This window comes from Electrona antarctica (genome assembly GCF_951216825.1).
Source record: "Electrona antarctica genome assembly, chromosome: 23".
Lineage (NCBI taxonomy): Eukaryota > Metazoa > Chordata > Actinopteri > Myctophiformes > Myctophidae > Electrona > Electrona antarctica.
The window spans coordinates 23,590,437-23,606,933 of NC_136804.1; the positions used below are offsets into that span (position 1 = coordinate 23,590,437).

At 43.6% G+C, this 16,497-nt stretch overlaps 1 protein-coding gene across 12 annotated transcripts in view; it reads left to right on the top strand.

The window, feature by feature from the left end:
• ppfia2 (PTPRF interacting protein alpha 2) overlaps positions 1-16,497 on the top strand; it is a 285,017-nt gene that overhangs the window by 44,655 nt on the left and 223,865 nt on the right. For 11 of the 12 annotated variants that reach the window (XR_013789017.1, XM_079494692.1, XM_079494700.1 and 8 more), the window contains one exon: positions 12,805-13,071. The exons of the other annotated variant lie outside the window; for it this stretch is intronic. Coding sequence is in view for 10 of the 11 variants with exons in the window: in XM_079494692.1 (XP_079350818.1) it covers positions 12,823-13,071 (249 nt within the window). In the remaining variant the exon portion in view is untranslated. The remainder of the gene's footprint in view (positions 1-12,804; positions 13,072-16,497) is intronic. 12 annotated transcript variants of the gene reach the window in all.

The window sequence follows — 16,497 nt, forward strand, 5'->3', positions numbered from 1 at the left end:
GACCTACAAGCTCGTAGCACGCCACTCGGTGGCGCGCTATGAGCTTGTAGATCTGCTATTTTTCAATAGCTAAAGCATAACATAATGCTAACACCAAAAGGGTCTGTGGAAATAAATCAATTCAATTCAGAGAATGAGTCATATTTAAAAGTGGTCCATATACTGTACCTCAGGTGTCCTCAAAGCAAAGTCTACTGCTTATTGTGCATGAGATTGTAGCCCCAACCATATTATTGCATGACTGTCACAACAGATCGGCTTTTCCTTGTCATACTCTGCCCTCATATCAGGGGCCTCACTAGCATGACGCAGACAACGCAATTGCGTTGGGACCCAGAGTCATTTGGTGCCCACGGCCGCCCACCCACGCCTTCGGTAAAATACAATTATAGATACATACGCTTGAGATGACGCTTGAGTTGACCAAAGTTGGGCGGTGACCACCCCGCGTCGGGGCCTACTGACATTTCGCTACGCCGCTACCTCATATTTAACATTAAAACTAACCAGTCAATAATGGCCATTTTATCCTATAGTTGTCAACTGAACCATATGGCAACATAGCATTCAATTGGGTTCCTATAGTCCACACATATGCTCTCTCTACACGTGTGCCTTTTTAATGTTGGCAGATTGTGAGCAGTGCTGAATCACCTTACATGGCCATACTGCACAGAAACATGCTGCTGCTGTGTGTCTGTTGCTTCTTATCTGCTCACACAATAATGTCCCCGTTAATGAGATTAACTGAAGACATTCAGGAAATTAGCCTCCGCATGCTGATTTGCACTTGCCACAGTGGAGTGGCTCCTTCACCGTGTGGCTCATGGGATTGCAGCTGTCCCGTATGGCTAGTTAGCTACCTGCGTGCTTAGCTGTTAATCAGATCACAAATCACAAGCACCAGTGTGTTTCGGGGAGTTTTTTACTTTGTAAGCAACAGATAAGCATCTAAAAGCCCTCCTCTCTTTCTTCTGTTGAATAGCAGTGGTCCCGGTGAGGGATTTAAAAGCAGATATTAGAAAAGTTGTCAAAGCTTGCAGTTGGTTAAACAAAATATGGGAATGAGGTGAGCCCATGAGACGTTCTCCCCAATTGCTGTGCACAGAATAATTCCTACAATTGAAGAATTGAGAAAACAAATAGCTGATTCCCATACATCTTTGAAGATGGTGGTTAATCTCCCATGCTCAGTACCAACATCCCAGTCGGACTTAACATACATACCGTATCTAAGTCTAGATGTTGGATGTTAACAACTCTATGCTGGCAGGTCAGTTGGGTTCCAATCCTTTGCAGCCCTCCTGGATGTGTCTGCAGCTGGAACAGGGTGCATGCACTGCATGGTACCTGTGAATGAAGGCAGTGCATTTGCTGCACTGAGTTTTATTGGGACAAACCCTCACCTCTGTCAGCCTGAATAATTGATTGATTGGCAGATGGCACGGTGACAAAAGCACAGTAACCCCTGCCTGGCGGCGAACCTTTCCGTCACAGCATCTCAACAACATCCATTTTAGCATTTCAATTTCTACTTGAATGCAGTCTTGCAGAGTCTATTATGACAGATAATAGACATTCCTCTCACACAGGTCTTTGGCCTCTTTTCCACCAAAATAACTTTGGTTCTAGAACTGGTTCCGTTATTTATTCTTTATGATGGTCTACTCCATCTTTCAACCTGAATAGTGACACTTTGGTTCCCACTTCAGGGCAGGAAGACATCTTTTTTTGGTTCCAGTTCCGAACCAACTTTTAGGGATCTGAACCAATTAATTTGGTTCGAAATGAGGCGGGGATAAAACAACGGGAAAGGGGCCTTGTTCCACTATACTGTAGTGCAGACCAGGGCATTGTACGGCCCGCGGGCCAAATACGGCCCGCCGGCTGACTCTGACCGGCCCGCGAAAGATTACTTGATAATCAGAAAATAAAACTTTCGTACGGACCCCCTTTTACGCCACTACAATTATTTGAAAACTTTAGTTACTAGTTACTTTGTAGATTTAGATTTTTATACAAAAAATAACAGATCTACAACCTCATAATCCATCGCATCGTGTACATTTTACATAATACTTTCTAATTACCTTATGGGTGGACTAAAACCGCATCGCTTTTATTTTGAAGCCCATGCATTCTCACAGTGCACACAATCTGCACGTCAAGTCGTCAACTGTGCACGTGGATTGCGTGTGATTAAGAACCTTTCTTCCTTCCTTCACCCCCCTCATATGCGAAAATGTCGGCTTTTTGGATTTATTGTTGACAACAACCGTGCAAATAGCCATGAAGCATGCAGCTCCACAACACGGTAGGCGCAGGCGCATGCTTTGATTACCAAACTTCCTCGCAGGAGAACAAGTTAAATCCCATTATGCTTCATTGCTTTATTTAACCCGCCTCGCCAATAAAGTTAAGATGTTTTAAGATGCTGCATCGTAAGGCGTTGTTGCGCCCAGAATGTGGCATGCTTCTGAAGTTCAGAACGCTTGGGCGATGCGCCGTGAGCTTGTGGATCGTCTGTTTTCGGCACACGAGTCGATCGACACCGTTGTACCACAAAGTAAATCTGGCAGAACGAACGTGCACACATCAACATACAGCGCCTGCCAGTCTGCCAAGTCTCAACAATACCATCACTGGTTGGCTTATTATTGTTTTCAGAACGTCGTTGTTTAATGGTTGTGACTCAACACACATCTCTCGCTGATAGTAAGCAGCGCGCCATGGGTTGTGAAAGTGACCCCTCCAGTGTCCTCCGAATGGAACAGAGAGCTACCTCTAATGTTCTCATTGTTAAAAGAAAATGCTAGTATTTACAGGACTTGTAACTTAAACAAAAACATAGTTTTCAACTGGGAAAGGAAACGTCTCAAGCCTGCAAGTAGAAAGTAAAAAAATCACACCCATGTGAAGTGAGGCGCTCTTATTGTACATCATCATGATGTAAAATAGTCACTCTGCCTATAATTTGAGTCAAATGTTTCACATTTTGTTTACCATTGCTTTGCAAAACAATGCCATTTACTGCTTTTTATATAGAAATAAAATTGATATTATGCATAATTAAGTTCAGCCTTTTGGCCCGGCCGTCCAAAATATTTTCTGTTTCTCATTTGGCCCCTTGGAAAAAATAATTGCCCACCCCTGCTGTAGTGTATAGCAATGCAATGGAAATTGTGAAAATAGATCTACAAACTCACAGCGCGTTGCAATGCGACATGTGAGTGGTTAAGTCAAGTGGTTAAGTACAGTATAGAGCGTTGCAGACAGTCCCGCCACCTTTCATGACGACGACACGCCCAGGAAATAATTCTCCATTCATTTTCCTCATAGACATTTCAAAAAGTATTTATTTAAAGATCTTTACGCCGCGGACAAAGCCAACTCGGACCGTGACAAATCATGACAACAAACACAATATTGAGCCGAACAAATAATCACAAAGAAGAAAAACAACAAAAAAAGTGTTGTATATCCTGCCCTTTTTTTCTTCTTTCTAATTATTTGTTCGGCCCAATTTTTAAAATTTGTTGTCATGATTTGTCAGTTGGCTGGCTTTGTTCGAGGCTTACAGATCTTTAAATAAATACTTTTTGAAATGTATATGGGAAAAATGCATGGGGAATTATTTCCTGGGCCTGTCGTCGTCATGAAAGGGGGCGGGACTGCGACGCTCTACAGCAGTCCTGAAAACCTCTGCAACCCACCTGATGACTACAGGAAACGGCCAACTAAAACCTGATCTACTGTATAATAACCTTCACGATGCTCAAGGTGGCCTTACACTAGCCGATAATCAGGCATTTTTGACGCTCGGGGGGTGCCCGACCGCTCAAAGTGCGATCGGGATTGGCCCGATCAACATCAAGAATGTTTGATATTTGCTATGCCCCGCTCCGATTATCCTGTAGTGTGTGGTGCTATCAGATTTCAGATTGAAAAAAATCGGCTAGTGTAAGGCCACCTTTAGTGTCAGTGGTGGTAAAAATACTCCCATTTTTTACTTAAGGAAAAGTATCAATACTGCAATATAGAAATACAAGTAAAAGTCTGAACAAGTACAAAAGTATTGGCTTCAAAATGTACTTAAAGTACCAAAAGTAAAAGTAGTCATTGTGCAAAATGTTCCATTTAAAGTTTTCAAATGTACCTGTAATTTTTTGAAAATAGCAGAACTACAATCTCACAATGCGTCGCATCGCAAGCTTGTAGATTGGCCCAAATGTATATAGGGCTGAAGTGGTTAGTGTACGTTTTGTAATATAAAGTAAATAGTAACTAACATTTTCAAATAAATGTAGTGGAGAAGTACAATATTTGCCTCTGAGATGTCGTATTGGAACTTGGAAATACTCAAGTAAAGTACAAATTCCTCAAAATTGTAGTTAAGTAAATGTTCTTAGTTACTTGCCACCATTTCTCAGTAGGGATGGAGCTTGTTCATTTGTATTGATAACGAGCACCTTATTGATCAGGCTTATCGAGCCGGGTTCTTATTGAGCCCACTATCGAGCATTTTGTGGAAAGACGGGAGACGACAAAAAATACATTGTGAACAGAACCAGTATCTTTTACTAGGGCCTTCGAATACAGTACTTTTCTAGCTGACCTTTTTACTTTTGTAAAATAATATTGAAGAAACTGTTAACACATTAACACTTTTTTTTTTTATCAAAAAAATCAAAACAATGATTTTCTTTTTTTAATACGTGGTGCCAAAGTTTGTGTTTTCGCCATTGAGAATGCATTTGGCGTTTAAATTAAATAACTCAGAAACTATAAAACATTTCAAAGTAAAAAGTTCCAGCATGTGTCTCCACAGTCAGCTGAATTATAAAAAATGTGAATGGATCTTCTAGGTGAAAGTGATTTTTGGGCAGTTTTGCGTGGGCTCTCAATGTGTTAACTGGTTAATATGTGTACAGCCACTTTAAAAGTGTTATACTGGACAGCACTGGTTAGATGGTATCAATACAATTTTAGACCGACATGTTTGTACCAGGTGCCGGGTACTCAGTAAGCTTGTTATCAGGTTTCTTTTGTTTTTTTGGGGGGTATCGAGCTCCATCCCTACTTCTCAGTGTGTGTATGATTAGTGGACTGGAGTTCAACTATCCTTATGGCTCTGGCTCACACTAACACGCTTGCCAAGTTGCCATCGCTGCTGCCTACCGGCCCCATACCGAGAACTACTGATGAGTTCCGTAAGCATGCATGTATGCAGGCACCAAAGGACAAAATGGTTGTCAATGTGGTCAGAGGATGAGCAGAATCTGCCGGGAAGGTTGAGAATTTGTCAATCTCTCGTGTTTTGAAACAGGTATTAATGCATTTGAGCAATTCCATCGGACGGGCACTGGAATGTGCAGTGTGGTGTGTTTTCAGTTTTCAGGGTTGTGGCTTGATGTTTCCAGTGGTGTACACTGCGTGAAAAGAGGAGTTAACAGGCAATTATGGGCACTGTATTTCGCCCGTAAACCTCAAGTTTAGCGGGCATATACAGTAATATACGGTAATATACAGGTGTGATGGTACAAGTCGGGAGTTTACCAGAGTTTGTTTAACAGGAGTTTCCTGTAATATACACATCCGTATTCCATGCTTTTTGCGCTGTGGTACTCGCCCAGTGCGTTTCAACAGCGGGAGAACAACGGCGAGCGACACTTGAATTTCATTGGCTATCGCCTAATCGCACACTATCGCCGGATGATGTCGCCCAAAAGATGGAATTATTTTCATCTTTTCGGGCGACGTTCCTCTGCCCACTTTTCGACTATCGCCTGTTCGCCTGCTATCGTCGCCGGTAGTTGCAGGGTCCCATAGACAAAATCAAAGAATGCACTTCAGGAAAATTTGCCTGGCTGTCGCCCGCTGTTAAAATGCACTGTGATTGCAGCTACAGTATGTGTGTCCCTACTCCCTATGTATGTCCCTATGTGTACTGTACGTGTCTGTCCGAGCACGGACAGCTGCAACACCTGAAGTGGCCAATAGAGTACAGCACAGAGTAAAGTGGCACAGAGTACACTATACAGTACAAGCCCTGGGCGCGTTCCTGGGGGTCTGGATGTTCCGGGGACCCCCACACGGTAACTCCGTCATTTCTCGAAGATGTTTTCCAAAAATAATCAAAGTACAGTAGAGAGCACAGTACACTACAATACAGTATACAGAGTACAGTAACTATAAACTATGTCATTTTTTACTTTTTTTTGGAATTCAAAATTTACTTGAGTAAAAGTACTGTAAGTATGTAAAAAAAGTACTGTAATACTATGGCCTCTACAGCGTTGTGAGTGTCATGGCCGCCCCAATGCATTTGTTAGGTGTTATTTTGTGCAAAAGCTCCTTATTGGCTATTTCCCCTACCATAAGCCCTAAATGAATTGCATTGAATTGAATGGGAATTGAATGGGGCTATGGGGTGTTGTGCTAATTCGCTTATTTCCATCGCTCAAAATTATTTTGTATATATCCTCTCTTCATAATGTAAATAATATCCCAAGCGGCACACTTCGATTTCGATGGAAATAAGCGAATTAGCACAACACCCCATAGCCCCATTCAATTCCCATTCCATGCAATTCATTGAGGGCTTAAAGCGTAAAAGTACAATATTTGGATCCAAGATGTAGTGGAGTAGAAGTAAAAGTATTGGAAATTGGAAATAGTAAAAGTACAAATACCTCAAAAAAAATTCTCTTTCTTTTCTCCATTCATGCATACTAACTAACACATATCGAGCTACAAGGTGATGGCCAAATACATTTGCATCCACTTAAGATGCAACGCTGCACCTGAGCCTGTCCGCCCGCTCCACCAGTGAAGGGTTGGCAATGCATGCAGCGTCCAGCCAGGCGACATGAGCCTGTCCGCCCGCTCCACCAGTGAAGGGTTGGCAATGCATGCAGCGTCCAGCCAGGCGACATGCGCCCTCTCTGCCCCTGGTCTAAACGGCAGCGGATGGTGTCTGAATGGCTAACTGGTGGGAGACTGGGCTGGGTGCCTGGGTGGGCCCAAACATGGGAGGCCCCTGGCAGGCAGCATCCTGCCTGGGCTGGATGCCTGGGTGGGCCCAAACATGGGAGACCCCTGGCAGGGAGACTGGGCTGGGTGCCTGTGTGGGCCCAAACATGGGAGACCCCTGGCAGGGAGACTGGGCTGGGTGCCTGTGTGGGCCCAAACATGGGAGGCCCCTGGCAGGCAGACTGGGCTGGGTGCCTGGGTGGGCCCAAACATGGGAGGCCCCTGGCAGGGAGACTGGGCTGGGTGCCTGGGTGGGCCCAAACATGGGAGACCCCTGGCAGGCAGACTGGGCTGGGTGCCTGGGTGGGCCCAAACATGGGAGACCCCTGGCAGGGAGACTGGGCTGGGTGCCTGGGTGGGCCCAAACATGGGAGACCCCTGGCAGGCAGACTGGGCTGGGTGCCTGGGTGGGCCCAAACATGGGAGACCCCTGGCAGGGAGACTGGGCTGGGTGCCTAGGTGGGCCCAAACATGGAAGGCCCCTGGCAGGCAGACTGGGCTGGGTGCCTGGGTGGGCCCAAACATGGGAGGCCCCTGGCAGGCAGACTGGGCTGGGTGCCTGGGTGGGCCCAAACATGGGAGGCCCCTGGCAGGGAGACTGGGCTGGGTGCCTAGGTGGGCCCAAACATGGGAGGCCCCTGGCAGAGAGACTGGGCTGGGTGCCTAGGTGGGCCCAAACATGGGAGGCCCCTGGCAGGCAGACTGGGCTGGGTGCCTGGGTGGGCCCAAACATGGGAGGCCCCTGGCAGGGAGACTGGGCTGGGTGCCTGGGTGGGCCCAAACATGGGAGGCCCCTGGCAGGGAGACTGGGCTGGGTGCCTGGGTGGGCCCAAACATGGGAGGCCCCTGGCAGGCAGCATCCTGCCTGCCAGGGGCCACCATGTTGCCAGACAGATCTGCTAACTTATTATGGAAGTGACCAACACTTGGCTGAGGATATTGATATGCAATTTACAATTTACAATTTACAATTTAGGCATTTAGCAGACACTCTTAATCCAGAGCGATTTACATTAAGCAAGAACAAAAAAACATGGGAATACATCACATATATAAAATGCATTTATCACTGAGTGCTGGCGGGAATGTGGTGAACAGATCGGTAATCATACGCATATCTTTTGGACGTGTCCTAAATTACAGCAATTCTGGAATAATGTTTTTAATGACATTAACAGAGTGTTTGACACTCAGATACCACAAGATTTCAAGACAGCTATTCTAGGAGTAGTGCCGACTGGGTTTGAAGGTAGGAAAAAGGTGTACCTCCTCCAGATATTGTTAGCAGCGGCCAAAAAGACTATCACAATAAATTGGCTAGGAAAACACCCTCCAACCCACGAACAATGGCTAAATAAAGTGAAAGAAATTAGAGACATGGAAGAAATTACTTATCTGGTGAGGCTACAAAATGAGCAATTTGTTAAGAAATGGACGCCCTTCGCGCGCATCGAGATTTAACATTACAAAGATTGATGGACACCCCCCCCCCCTTCCCCCTCTTTCCTTTTATTTACTTTATTATTTTTATTCTATTTTATTTTATTTCATGTCTGTTGAATTACTCGATCAAGATGTTGTCTTTCATGTTTACATTTCCTCATTATTATTGTTGTTAGTATTATTTATGATTATTATTTTTCAAATGTGTTATGTATGTTGCTGTCTCCTTGGGGAGACAATTTTGTATTGAAGAACTGAATGATGATATATGATGCATATGTATAAAATGTATTGTCTACCCCAGCAATGACAATAAAAAACAATAAGTTGAAAAAAAAATGCATTTATCATGAAACATGCGTAAGCTAAGAACGTAACTAGAACATATCTTTATATATATAATGACACTATACATATAAACTATACATATAAACTATACATATATACTATACTATGCTATGCATATGTACTATGAAGTGCTATGACTACATACAATGCAATTATTGTGCTGTCTACATGACATGCTATAAGTCTGTTTCAAATGCCTAAAAGTCTAAAAAGTGCTATCTAAGGGGGTAGGGTAAGTGCTATGGGCCATGAGGGTTCAATCATGCTTGCAAGATATGGGGGAGCCATACCTTTGGTTGCTTTGAATGCCAGCATCAGAGTTTTGTATTCTGTGCAGGCAGCGACCGGGAGCCAGTGCAGGGAGCGGAGCAGGGGGGAGCAGGGGGGGATATGCTGGTGATCATCGTCAATAATTCTATTAATAATTATATTAATTCTATTAAATTCAATTTAATTTCATTATAGTGTTGAATCACAACAAATTGTCTCAAGACATTTTTGCCAAGGTGGCAAGGCTCTAGGGTGGGCGGCCCCGATCTCTCGGAGAAGAGAGAGAGAGAGAGAGAGAGAGAGAGGGGGGGGGGGGGGGGGGGAGAGAGAGAGCAGCAACAGCAACAATGGTAACAATTAGCACAACATTAACAGTAATTGCAGGTATAATATAAAAGCAGTCCACAGTTGTGTTCATTGAAAACCTTTGATCTGTAGCAGGGGGTCCATAGATTAGAGCAGTGGTTCCCAAACCTTTTAGCTCGAGACCCAAAAGAGAGATTAGACGTTTGCCCGGGACACAAACTAGTGAAAATAGCAGATCTAGAAGCTCACAACATGTTGTGAACTTGTAGGCTATTTTCACAATAATTTGTTTTCAAATTTATGGAGTAAAAAAAAAAAATCATTGAATCATTGAATTTGTTTTTAATTCATAAAAAATAATGTAATGTAAATAATAAACAAAATGTACGAAACAAAAAGTGAGGGACATTTACTTGATGGGAGATTAATCGGCAAACACATCGCTATTGGACGATTTTAGTTGTTCTTTTGATTAATCGCATCGGTCCGATAAATCATATATTTGTATTGTATTGTATTGTATTTGTTGTATTGTATTTGTATTTTTCGGACAAAATTATTATATTTCTTTAATACAGAATGAGATCATATCGACATCGGTAATATCTAGTGATGCACCGATGTATCGTATCGGCCGATACTTGCTGTTATCGGTCAATAATATAATATCAAATAAATATATAAAAATAAAACTGACATTAACCGATGGCAGTAGCCGATGTTTATCTGTTGTTGATAAGCATACATTTTGCATTGGCTATGTTGGTGTGTTGGTTATCTGTAGCCTACCAAGCTGTAGATTATATGTTGGTGTGTTGGTTATCTGTAGTCTACCAAGCTGTAGATTCTATGTTGGTGTGTTGGTTATCTGTAGTCTACCAAGCTGTAGATTTCCATATTGGTGCATCCCTAGTAATATCGGTTATCGGCCATAACAGCAATTACTTATATTGGATATTGATATCGGCCAAAATGTCTCATAGGCACATCCCAAATGTGTCCACGGTCCCGGCCCAGTGTTTGGGAACCAGTGGGATACAGTGTATTATGCAATCAGATCTGGGCTGGCTCATTAAACGGCACAAGCATGAAATCTAGGGCAGAGCGCCCATGCAGCCTCCCAAGACATCTTTGTAGCTTTGAAATGCAGCGGTGGTGATGATGCTGAGCCATGCTCCAAGGGTGCCAGGCCCAGTCACATACATACAGTACTAGTACACACACGCATGCATGCACACGCACGAACACACGCACGCACGCACGCAGGCATGCATGCACGCACGCACGCACGCACGCACGCACGCACGCACGCACGCACGCACGCACGCACGCACGCACGCACTCGTGACTCATAGGGCTGTCACGATTACACATCACACTTAGAATGTCTAGAACATGTACATTTATTATTGTGAAAGATATCCCCAAATGTAAATTATTAATTTATATATTTTTTTAATAATGATTATAAATGTGCATAACATTTGCATAACACATTTTGTATTTTTTTTTTACATAATTTCCTCTGCAAAGTCCTATATACAGTAGTACAAAGTAGTAGTAAGGTTGAAATCTCTTTTTTGCAAGTAGAAATATATCCGGGTCTTGCAGGGTTAAGTTGACGATTAATTGTCACACTATACAAATAACTGTAAAATGCAGAGACATTCATTCATCTTAAACTATTAAAAAAAATAGTGGAAATAGCTGATCTACAATGTTACAATGCGTCACGAAGTGACTTGCTTGAGGATCTATTTAAGCTTTTTCTATAATGTCCGAACATGTTTCGACATGGAAGCGATTATGATTATGATGAATAATTGCAATTAGACGATTATGTAGGATGTCCCGAATCCCGATCCGATCCCGATACTAGAGAATAATATTTATAATAATAAAAAAGAAAAAATATCTTATTTTGAAGTCCACCAACCGGGAATAGTGTTTATAGCTATCTAGCTATATATTTTGTGTTGTGTTTATAGCAGACTCCTCACTCAAATGTGCACTTGCAGTTTGGGGCTGGGCAACTCGAAAGCAAACTCGAAAGCAAACTTATTGACCTGCCATAGTGTCATCCCCTCCCCTAACTCCTCCCCCTTTTTTGTCACCCGAATCCGCGTGTGCATAATTATAATCCGCCCGCTATCCGACCGCAATTTATTAATTAATCCAATTTATTAATCCGCACCACCCGCAATCCGCTGTGCAGGGAAGCGCCCAGCATATACAGTATAGCCAATCTACAAGCTCACAACGCGACGCTGCGATGCGTTGTGAGCTTGTAGATCGGCTATTTATACTACTTGTACAAACAATGTCACTCACCACTCTCTCGACAGTTCACCAATGTTACGTAGTGGTTGTATATATCCATTTCCATGGTAACACGCCGTCCACGTTTTCGCGACATATTTTCATACAGCATATCCAGCGGTCATCGGCGGCAGGGTAAAGAACTTTGAATCACTCCCAGTCCCACGCCGAACGTATATTCCTCCCTTCTGTTTTACTTAGTTTTAAGTTTCTCCCAGACTCACTAGCTGCCTGTTAGCAACTTTAGCGTAGCTGCCTGTAGGCTGTAGGAGACCACTGTGTTGTTGTTGTTGTGCAACAGGACCCAACTTCATAGGCGGCTAATTTGTGCCAGATCATGGAAAATGATTAAATTAAAATACTACTAACGCACGCATGCCGAGATTGTGTGCGTTTTAAAAAGGTATAATAAGCATATAGATAGATGCCATTCATTTATTTCCCGCATTATTTCACCCGCGGTTTATCCAATATTAATTTATAATATATTGAATTGACCCTAATCCACCCTAAACTGCGGTTCACCCGCGGCAACCGCGGCTAAATCCGCCACCCGCTGGTCTCTATTACGTACAAAATTGTCAGTACATATTTGGTGATAGTTTTAGTCATCATGGCTTAGTTTTTATTTTGTTTTTATTCTGTTTTCGTCTGTAAAAAAAAAGATAGTCTGCAGGCTTAGTATGACTGCAGGCTTAAAGATGTGTTTTTGTACTTTTTCTGTTTTGTATGTGTCTATGGAGTTAGCATTTCTCTAAGTCTAATAGACCCCCAGGTGTGGTTAGAATATTGAAATATGTCTTTCCTGTGTATTTTTGGTTTCTTCCTGAAAGCTGAAAGCCTTTGAGTCGAATGGCCCGATCGAAATGACAGTGATATAGTGACACAATATCATCCCCTCCCCTAACTCCTCCCCCTTTATCATACAAGAACAGTATAATAATAAAAAACATAATTGTTTAACAATTTCTTTTTTGAGTATACTCGTAGTACTGTACCTGATGATCATGTTTTAGGGGGGGGGGGGATCACAGCATTCCATCTTTAACTCTCCCTGCACCTTCCTTCTTTTTTTGACCCGGACAGAGGCCAGAGTGATTCAGGATGATGTGCGAGGTGATGCCCACCATCAGCGAGGACACGGCGCTGAGCCAGCGCGGCTCCCAGAGCAGCGCAGGGGACCCGGACTCCCACTTCGAGCAGCTGATGGTCAACATGCTGGACGAGCGCGACCGCCTGCTGGACACGCTGCGCGAGACCCAGGAGAGCCTGTCCGTGTCCGATCAGCACCTGCAGGACGTCGTCTACGACCGCGACTCGCTGCAGCGCCAGCTCAGCTCCGCCCTGCCACAGGTGAGCGCAACGCAGTGCATGGAGCCGTCACCCAAAATTTGAGAGGACCGTTGATGTCATGCTGTACTTTTTATTTGTGGGTTTTTTTCTATTCATTTGGTCATTAAGGTCCACAGTATAAGAGGCCTGCTCTGCCGGAAACACAACAAATTATGGCCATTTTTGTATACCACACCATAGACAATATATATATCCAAATTTCATTATGCTTTAAGTAGCATGTGACATGTCAAACAAGGGGGTTTTCATGATTCTGAATCCTAAAAAATACGTCCATAGCCGTCAGTGAGCCCAGTGTCTCTGTTGTCATGGACACTGCAGGGCTCACAGGTAGTCCACTTCCTGGACTACATGTTGTCTCAGTAAGACAGCCCTCCCCCTATCCACAAGGAGGAGAAGTGCACAAAAGCATTATGGGAATTGTAGTCCAGGAATGAAGTGAGCCCAGTGTCCATGACATCAGAGACACGGGGCTCACTGCTAAAATCTAAAATATCTAAAACCACATATTACACACATAAAGACTCCCAGGAAAGTGTTCTAAATCTTCTAAACGTCATTAACATATATTTTTTTGCAAAAAGGGTGAAGTGTCCCTTTAATGACAGTAACGCACACCCTCGAGTGTATAATATTGCGATTATACCACAGTTACCCTTAAAAACTAAGAAACACTTAGCTTAGCTAGTAGCCTACTGCCTGCGGACACTGACACAGCTGGTTTTTATGTTTTGATTAGGTGTGCGGTGATGCTCGTTTGAAGCACGGGTAGGGAGCTTTTTCAACCAATCAGATTGCGTCCTCAAAACTACCTGTGGTATAATTTTAAATATACCAGGCGTTGACATGGAGGTCTCCGTAGGGCGAGTACAGGTCATGTTCTAGTTGCCCAAAGGTCATGTGCAACACATGTTGCCCGGAAATTAAATGATAAGTCATATTTTTTTTTACTTTACTTGCGCAATCTGGGGCTGAGAGATATGGACATACCTCAATATGTATGTCAAATATCTCAATAGCTTGCTATACAATATGACTTATTTTAAATTCCACAGACATCTTGTGTTGTGTTTGTACTGCAAACGCAACACAAACTTTCTAGTGAAGCAAAGACTGAACTAAAGTTGCTTCCCATGTATTCAAAAAACGCACTTGGTTGGCGGGCAACCTCAAAGCAAACTCCACCTGCCACGGGCAGTCGGGCAAGCATTAGTGTCAACCCCTGAATCTACTGTATATCCGTTGTTTTACTTTCATTTACGTTGGTTGGAGCTTGAATGGAGGTGTGATGCGTGTGCACGGCGGTGTGGACAATATAATGTGTGCAAGACTGCAAGTGATCCTTGTAGTATTTCAAACTGCTGTGGTGTATTTGAAGTCCCCTGGACGGACCTACAGTACAGTACTATCTACGTTGTAATTGATCACTCGCCAGTCGATACATGAGGATACATGTTAGGCGCCCTCACATGGCCATGTTATACTTGAATACATTAACGACGCAACACATTTCCGTGCCTTCCAGTGAATGATGCTATGCAGGACAAGTTCTAACATAATGGGAACATGTGCAATAGTGCAGTATTGTTGTACTGCTCTGCTGTTGCCATGAGCTGTTGCCTTTTATTTCACCCGTTCTGTACCTTGTGAGGTGTCCTATTAATGTGTGACAAAGTAGTAGCCATTTAAGCACATTCATTTGATGTGCAGTCAGCCATGTGATCAATTATATGTAAGGTTCATAGCACTGTGAGACATCATGAAATGGAATTCCTCTTTTAAAAATGTAGAGTGCATTTCTTAGTGGTGTTGTCGTGTGTAGGCCTGATTGTGTGTGCGTGTGCGTGTGTGTAAGTTAATTGCATGATAATTCCCTCAGTAAGCAGAGATTAGCACATTCTGAAAGTGTGTCAGTAATTCTAGTCACAAGTTTTGCCGACTTGCGACTCCAGTTGTTTGCTGGTGGTGGAAGAGAAGAGTACTTTGTTCGTGCAATCATTCGTGTGCTATTATGGGTGTTTTAGCTTTGGTGTTAGCTCATGTTATTTCGGGGTTAAACATGATACTCCCTATCTGAAATAATCAACTCATTAGTCAGAATTGCTGTATTATTTACTACTTTATCTTTGTTAGTCAGACTACCGAAAATCGCTCCATGTGTATTGTCAGCTCTAATATTATATATATCAGTAGCATTTGTTCCTCTCAGCATGTGTTATGTATAGGTCTGTATGTATGATTTTACGTCCTCCAGAGCATACTATTGACTACAATTCAGAATACAAGCACGACGGGGGCACGGTGGCACAGTCGTTAGTGCTGTCGCCTCACAGCTAGAAGGTCCTGGGTCGATTCCCGCTGGGGACGCTGTGGGCGCTGGGGGCGTGTTCCCTCCTCCGCGTCATCAGTGCCCGTACCCGAGGTGGGGGTTGGCGAAAGGGACTTTCTGTGTGGAGTTTGCATGTTCTCCCCGTGTCCCCTAGGGTAGGTACCCTTACAAAAACATGCAGTAATCCTGGTCTCTAAAACTGGTCGGAATAACGTGTTCCTTCCACGCGCTACGTCCGGCCAGGGAAATTCCCCCCTGTCAGGTGAAAAGAAGCAGCTTGGACTCCTCATGCATAGAAGGAGGCATGAGGTCAGTCCGCTGCCCCCCCAGTTTGGCAGAGGATGTGTAGCGCCCAGGATTACATTAGATAATTGGCACTGGGTGAAACAACTGGGTTGCAAAAGAAAAAAAAGAATACAAGCTAGACAAATTACCCCAAATATCACGGCATTTACCAGGCTATTTCTATGGACCAGAAACAAATACACACACCCGTACGTTTGAATGCATATCAGGTCAGCTCATCACAGGCATAGGCCTACACAGCAAAACACGCTATATCTTGCACGGACACATTGGATAATTTGAGCCTATATCTTTGCCCACGTGTCTAAACAATTCACACCACTTCACTGATAGAGAACCCGTCCGCAGGGCAGCCAAGACAAAATATCATTTCCATTATTAGAGGGTTTTGCCAACGTCTAACCGTTGAGTGAAAGTCTGCCAGCCGCGTGCTGATGTATTGGTTGTCATTGTATAATGACAGAGCTGACATTCTGTTCTGCTGCCACGTCTGCCGGGGCGGCCGGCTGGAATTAGATGTCATTCCTGCAACCGGGATCCTCCCAGCGACGTGCCGAGCAACAAACCATTCAATTAATTAATCTGACAGTGTTTTTATTGCCCTATATGCTATCAGCATTACTCTAATGGTTTATGAAGTATAGTTTTGTTAGACCTTAGGTAATTATGCCATGTGGCACTTAGCAATGGGATGCACATTCTGTTGAATGTGCTGCGGATAAGAGTCATAAGGTGCACGCTGTTGCTGTTTTTGGGCAAGCTATGAGAACGAGCTAATTCCTTTGAATGCT